Source organism: Dasypus novemcinctus, chromosome 15 (assembly GCF_030445035.2).
Source record: "Dasypus novemcinctus isolate mDasNov1 chromosome 15, mDasNov1.1.hap2, whole genome shotgun sequence".
In the NCBI taxonomy this organism is placed as follows: Eukaryota; Metazoa; Chordata; class Mammalia; order Cingulata; family Dasypodidae; genus Dasypus; species Dasypus novemcinctus.
This window is the reverse complement of record NC_080687.1, coordinates 10,357,648-10,365,445: the sequence shown is the minus strand read 5'-3', so window position 1 is coordinate 10,365,445 and position 7,798 is coordinate 10,357,648. Positions and strand designations below refer to the sequence as shown.

General features: G+C 41.3%; 1 protein-coding gene across 3 annotated transcripts in view; it reads right to left on the bottom strand.

Moving 5' to 3' along the window:
- SLC46A3 (solute carrier family 46 member 3) overlaps positions 1-7,798 on the bottom strand; it is a 41,878-nt gene continuing 34,080 nt past the window's right edge. For all 3 annotated transcript variants that reach the window (XM_004458537.3, XM_071208170.1, XM_004458535.5), the window contains 2 exons: positions 3,255-3,411; positions 1-1,320 (listed from right to left, as the gene is read on the bottom strand). In XM_004458537.3, the coding sequence (XP_004458594.1) occupies positions 1,236-1,320; positions 3,255-3,411 (242 nt within the window). In that variant the 3' untranslated portion in view covers positions 1-1,235. The remainder of the gene's footprint in view (positions 1,321-3,254; positions 3,412-7,798) is intronic.

Here is a 7,798-nt window from a genome sequence, read left to right as displayed (position 1 = left end):
TTCAGTTCAGCCAACATTTATTGAGGATACAAGGATGAATCAAAGACTGGCCAGTCCTCAGGGTGCCCGTCGTCAGTGTTGGAAACAAGATGGCGGGCATCGCTGTGGCAGAAGCGCAGGAGGCGCTGGGCCTGCTGGGCAGGCGGGAGGGTGGGGAAGGATGTCCCAGGAGGCTGTGCGGAGGAAGCCACCGGTAGGCTGGGACCCGGAAGTTCCCGCGTAAAGCGGAAGGAAGGGCAAACGGAGTGGCCTAGCAAAAGCCGCGGAGGCCGGGCGGGGACCAGGGTTCAAACCCCGAGTGAGGGTCAAGGCAGGAAGAAACCAGATGGGCAGGGGTCAGAGCGGGACTAGCCTGCATGTTGGGTGGCCCTCTTATGGGTGGAAACCACGGAAGGAGGCTGGTTTGGGGAGCACATGTTGTGCTGGAGAAGTACCGCTCTCACGCAGGGGGGAGGGAGACCCAGAGTGTGGGAGATCAAAGGCGGGACCCCAGCCAGGGTCTGTCGGGGTGTGGGCCCAAAGCAAGGAGCGGATGGCGGCTCTGTAAGATGAGTTCTTTTACGCCATGATGGACTGTTTGCTCAGATTTTACATTTCTTTGGAAACAATTTTATTCATAATCTTTCCCCCCCTAATTGCCCCATGTGACATAAAGAAATATCATGTCTGTCACGGATGAAACATATTAGGAAAAGTGAAAAATATTCTAGAAGCTTTGACTACCTAAGCACCTAGATTGTCTCCACAAAACAAAGCTTTATCCAAGTTCAGGTAAAATTCTACTGTAACTATTTGAAATTCTCATAATTTCCCTATCCATGAGTGATACATCATAAGTTCCATAAATTATACCCACCAAATCCCTGAGAGAGAGGCCAGTCACCCATTTTGCAGCGGACGAATCTGAGGTCAAGAGTTCTCGTTGGACTTGATGCAATGAGTACATCAAAGAGATTTTGCTTCTGACCTTATTGAGTTTCTTAATCCTGCTTTATACCCTTCCATTTCCATTTCTTTCAAAAATCCAAAAGTGATGTGTTTTGAGATTTACTCTTCTACATATTGGAAATCCCTCCCATGATAGTCACAAAGTGCTCAAAGTGCATGGCGCTGGAAGACGCAGAAGTTTGGAGCTGGGAATTAATCAAGTGTTGATCATGGGGTTAGTTTATATTCCTCAGAAGTGAGAATCTATGATATGTGCATTCGGTTTCTTTTTTTAAAATCACAAGTCATCATCCGTCTGCAGCATCTCCCCTGGAATCTTCTTGTGTAAGAAGTGTATAACTTTCCTCATTCCAGTTGGTGCATCTGACAACACTATAAAGCAAACAATAGTTTACAATTGAGATTAAGGCAATACATAAATAAATAATCCATATGCCATCTTTTTCCTGGTTGCATGGCTTTTCATATATTATGCAAATTAGTCATAGAAGGAACACACTGGCATTTTAAATCCAACTGATGCTTTAGGCAAGCATTCTGAAAATCATGAAAAATCGACACAAGTCCTTTCTCCTCCAGACCCTAAGATGACTATGAGACCCTAACATGACTCTCTGTCCCATTACCAACTCTGTGTAGGCCACATAAAATTGTTATAACTAAAGCTACAACTGGATTTCATGTTCAATAGCTATAACCAAAGCCAGAAGACAATAACATCAGGAAATAATTAAAATAGCATGTAATTTTAGTTTTAAAAATATTTAGTAATATGGGGTTGAAAATATCCTAAAAAATCACCTACATTAACCTTATTAAAAGTAGTACTTTCATTAGCGTTGATCCATCTGTACTAGTTTTTCCAATTCTAAAAGTAACATAGGCTCAAAACAGAAAATTTATAAATAGGTGAAGAAGAAGATTAAATTTACCCATTAATTCTACTCCCCATCTAGGGGATTCTTATTAGTTGAGTAATTTTTCCTGATATGGATGCATCATAATTTACTTTTAACCATTCTCCTATCATTGGACATTTTGGTCATTTAAATTTTTTTTGCCATAATGAACTTCAAATATAAATTTTGGACAACATTACTGAATACTTTCCTTAGGATAGGTTTCTAAAAGGAATCACTGGGTCAAATGCTGTGAACTTTTGTTTTTAAGACTTTGACACCTGTTCTTGAATCGCTTTCCCAAAACAATGCTGAATAACACCACCAGCTCCATATGAGGCTGATGGTGTCATGCGCTATAGCACAGAAAGCCATTTTTTTTTGTGTGTGTGTGTGTGTTTTGAGGTACCAGGGATTGAACCTGGGACCTCATACGTGGGAAGCAGGCACTCAACCACTGAGCTACACCTGCTCCCCAGAATGTAGTTTTAATTTTGCCAATGCAATAGGTGAACAATCTCTTTTAAGAAAAAGATACCTGGTAAAAGTAACTTTTCATCAAAATTGTAGAGGAATTGAAACTACTTTTATACTGTGGCTTACGTAGATGCAGGCAGCAGAATTCCATCGAGACAATAAGTTTTGCATGTCTAGAACTGACGTGGGTGCAGCCCTGGGAGGAGCTCCGGGTCTGAGATGAACACTTCCCCTTCCCGGGAGTGCTCCTGGGCGCCTGTGGTCCCTCGCTCGCAGCCCGCCCCACACTGCCCAGGGGAGGCAGAGAAGACCTGGCTGCGGGTTGACCCCCTTTCCACTGACCCCAGTCGCTGTGCTCTCGGCCGCTTGCAGCAGACACACAACAGATGTCCAATATATGCACTATTCATAAATAGAATTCTGTACTTTCATTTATTTGAATATTTACAGTTAAAAGGGGAGCCATTTTAATCAAGCCAACTCTCTGGAAAGAGAACTCAGCCATCCTAATAGTCAGTGTTTTTCTCTGCTCATGTGATTTATTCACGAGCCATATTAAATTAAATCTTATTACAGCAATCTTTGGCTATCAGGGGATACTATACTCTAGGAAATCCTACTTTGAATATATTCATCTCTAATATGTTGACTTAAATCAATTTCTCATATTTAAAGAGACGGGTACTTCTTGAGGCTCTCTCCCTAACCGCATCTTGCCTTCTTTTCTTTCCGGTCAGCCATGCCACCACCTCTTTCTTATTGACATGTCTCCAAAGTTATTAACAGATGTCCTTATATCAAAAAGTTCTTGAGAAAAACATTCTGAGGCAAAATTTCAACAAATCTATGCCATTTTTACTGTGGGGCTGTCTAGGGAATTCACTTTATCCAGCTATCCTTTTGATAAAATGATAAAAAATAATTACATACCATAGACTGATGACTGGAATTAGTAATAGAACGGCACACAGCAGAAAAGTGAAGCCAGGGTACCAAGCAACAGTGGCTGAATAAATGCCATTGAAAACCGAAACTGCAGCGACTCCACCAAGTGTTTCTAAGAAAGCGATACAACCAAACAGGGTACCTGTTGGCAGCAGGGATGGAGGGAGAAAAAGAAAAGGCTGAATTACAGAGGAAACAACAGAGAAGATCTTAATGGAGGAAATGGTTAGTCACTGAAAACAGCAAACATGGGGGCACCTTTTCTTGGTGAATGAAGGTTATTCCTTCAAAATCCCATTTGGAGAGAGGTTCGTAACCCATTTTGCAGATGGAGAAAGGGAGGTAAAGAGTTCTCCTTGGCCTAGGTGTGAAGGATGTTGAAAACACAACATAGCTTGAGCGCCAGGGCCCATGAGGGCAAAGTGCAAAAGGCCTTAGCGGAGACTCATCTGAAACCTTGCAAGGGCTGTCCCTCGGCCCCAGGCCCGTCCAGCCCTGAGGTTCAGGATGGATTTCCCTTCACTGTCGGGCCAGTCTGGGAGGCTCCATCTGAGCAGAGCACTCCCAGCAAGCAACGGCTTCTGCCCAGGCCCCTCTGAAGGCTGAAGAAATCCTTTTCACTGGCTTCTCTGTTCTGGCAAGAGTGACAGCTGCAGGCCTAGGGGGATGAGCTTCTTATCAGACGTTCTGTAGCTGGAATTTATTTTTAAGAGTTTTTTTTTTCTTTTTTTTTTAACTTAGAGCACTTGTAGGTTTACAGAAAGTAAAGTTCCCATATACTAACCCTCCCCTGCCCACATACACAGTTTTCCCTACTGCAGTCTGAATTTGATCCCTCCCTCCAAACTGAAGAAAGAAAAAAACAGAAAAAAAATCTCAGTGACCAGAAGATTCCTGTATGTTTGACTCATCAAGTAACTGCTCTGCTCCGGTGCAGGTTTATGCCACAGCTTGATGCGCAGTGCTCCTTGACAGCTCATTTCGCTGCCTTACCTGCTAGCCCTGCTCCTCCCTCTGCCACGAGTAAGACAAGGAGAGTTCTGCTGCCGTCGCACTGCCAGGTGGCACCAAGCATGGCCTCAAGGCTGCAGGTCTACCTAGAATCTATGGCTGGTGACCCTGGCTTAGCACTGAATGTTCCAGAGCTTGTGATTAATGAAAGAAGCATGAAACGAGTGTATAGTCCAACCTTGCAATCCGAAAGATGTTCTACCAATTTTTAGTTTTGTCTGGAATTCAAGTCCACAGTGACTAAACAGTTTATCTTTTAAACTTCCAAAGCTGATCATCTTGGTGGACTTTTCTTCCTTTGTCAAATTTTGTGTCACTAAACATAAGATTTTGTGCCCATTTTCAACTCTCCATTATCAATGGAAATCTTCAATTATGGGCATGATTTCATTGAGATAAGTTCACACGTAGTTTCTGCCGTCTTCAGAAAGCAAGTCAGTATACTTGTTCTTACTTGGCCAAGTTTACTTTTCTCTGATTAGTTGCAATGCATTCTTCATGTAAATCATTGTGATCACTTTGATAGGCAAGATAAAGCCAAGCTTGAAGAAGATCTTTCATAAGTGGATTATGGTTTACAGGTCTATATTCTAATTTTTCCCATGTTTTTTTCTCTTTTTTTTTCCTTTTTAAAGATTTATTTATTTCTGTCCACCCCCTTGTTTGCACTTGCCATGTCTGTTTGTCTTCCTTGTTTCTTTAGGAGGCACAGGGAACTGAACCCAGGATCTCTGATGTGGGAGGGAGGCACCTAACCACTTGAGCCACGTCTGTGCCCTGCTTTTTGTTATATCTCTCGTTATGTTTTTTCTTATGTCTCTTGTTGTGTCATCTTGTTGCATCAACTTGCCGTGCCTGCCAGTCTTGTCAGCTCGCTGTCTTGCTCATCTTCTGTAGGAGGCACTGGGAACCTCTGCCCCCTGCTTTGTTGTGTCTCTCGTTATGTTTTTCTTCTTGGGTCTCTTGTATCAGTTTGTTGGGTCGGCTTGTTGTGTCAGCTCGCCACATCTGCCCATCATGCTGACTTGCTGTCTTCTTTAGGAGGCACTGGGAAACTAACCTGGGACCTCCCATGTGGTAGGCGGGAGTCAATTGCCTGAGCCACATCCGCTTTCCCTCCCCATGTTCTTGATCTTTTAGACTGCATATTGATTTTTATCTATTCAAATGTTTGCATTGTTATATAGATTCTCATATGTTACTTCAAATCCTTCATTGAATAATTGGGATGCCTTCATAAAGCATAAACCTATCTCTGTCAAACGTTGCATGATCATTTATGTACCTTCCTTTAACTAAAATGAACGGTTTGTCAATGCCAAGTGCATATCTGCTTGGTTTGCTGCTCCATCCCCAGGGCCCAGCTGTCCCAGCACAAGGTAGACATTTAATAAATATTTGTCAAACTAATGAATCAAAGCTTAATTTAAGAGCCAGTTCTCACTCATCAAGTAGCATGTAGACTTAATGTCTCCATGATTTATGATACTACTTTATGTCAGTTTAATTGGGAGGAAGTTCTTCTACTGGTCCACCTATGTTATGTTGTTTTATTTCTGGATCGCTTGCTGCAGTCATAACAGTGGAGGGCAGACCGCATAGCTCTAGTCCTGTCATATGACATTAATCCATTCTTAATGAGAAATAGGTCACCATCTGCTCTGACACAAACAATCACGCTATTATTACCGGTAGATCCAGTTTGTTGCAGAACTTTTCTGAGCAGTTAAACATATTCAGTAGTTGCCAGAGACAAATAGGATTACATAACAAATAGAAAAAAAAGTTTTTTTTTAATCCAATAGACCTCAAAAAATTAAGTCTGTTTTAACTGTGTTCCAATTTGTTATCACAAGGAGTGTAAGACTGATGATGAGATAAAATAGTTCATGCAGGGTGGCTTTAGTCATGAGTTTCAGTTGTTAGAACCCAGAGATTTCAACATAATTACCAAAATTCCATTTTCTCACCTTTCTTATGTAGGACAACACAGATAGTGAGAAGCATGTGAAAGCCCTGGCAGCATTTCCCCTCTCCTCTGATTAAAGTGCTTAAGAATGTCACAAAAAGAGGCATTTTTAAAAAATTAATGAAGGGTGGGAATACATTTAGTTTTGGAAATTTCAACACCTCCAAAGGATTTCATAGCTTGCAGTTAAGTACAAAGTAATTATACTATCCTAGATTAAAAGAATTATGAAGTTATGGCAATTATGAATAAGAAATGCCGAAATGTAAGTGAAACATTTAAAAAGTCACTATATTTAAAAGAAGGAATGCCTCTTTAAAAACTTTTATAAACAAAACTAAATATAAACAAAAATAAAATGTACATTCTGACAAGTCTATTTTAGCCCCAAGGCAAAACAGGTGGGGAGAGGGTGCAGCTCAGTGGTTGAGTGCCTGCTTCACATGTACAACGTCCCAGGTTCAATACCTGGTACTTTCCAAAAAAAACAAAACAGGTATATGTTTCCTTTTTTTTTTTTTTTTTAAATAACAGCTTTTTGAGATAAAATTTGCATACCCTAAAACTCACTCTTTTGAAGTGTACAATTCAGTGGGTCTTAGTGCCTTCACAGAGCTGGGAAACCATCACCACCACCTAATTTTAGAACATTTTCATCAACCTAAGAAGAAACCCTGCACCCATCAGCAGTCACCCCTCCCCCACCCTGCTCCCACCCCTAGGTAACCACTCTTCTACCCTCTGTCTCTATGGATTGCCTCTTCTGGGCATTTCCTATGAATGGAATTGACAATAGGTGGCCTTTAGTGTCTGGCTTCTTTGATTTATCGCAATGCTTTCCAGGTTCGTCCACGCTGTAGCATGGATCAGCACTTCATTCCTTTTCATGGCTGAATAATATTCCATTATGTGGAGAGACCACGTTTTATTTACCCGCTCATCAGCTGGTGGACATCTGGGTTGTTTCCACCTTTTGGCTTTGTGAATAATGCTGCTACGAATATTCGTGTCCAGGACTTTGTGTGGACAGATGTTTTCATAACATTGAATGGAATTACTGAGTCACATGGTAACTCTAACTTTTTGAGGATCTGCCAAATTGTTTTGCAAAGTGACTGCATCATTTTGTATTCCCATCAACACTCCATGAAGTCTCCAATTTCTCCACATCCACACCAACACTTGTTATGCTCTGACTTTTGAATTTCAGCTATCCTGGTGGATTCCTGACATGGCATCTCATTGTGGTTTTGATTTGCACTGTCCTAATGGCTAATGCTGTTGAGTGCCTCATGTGTTTATTGGCCATTTGTAGATCCTCTTTGGAGAAATGTCCATTTCAATTCTTTGCCCCTTTTCTTAAACTGGGGTGTTTTTCTAATTGCTGAGTTTTAAGACTCATATATATTCTGGATACAAGTTCTTTATCAGATATATGATTTGCAAATATTTTCTCCCATTCTGTGGGCTGTCTCTTCATTTTCTTAACGGTGTCCCTTGGAAGCACAAAAGTTTTAATCTTGATGAAGTCTAGTTTATTTTTTTCTTT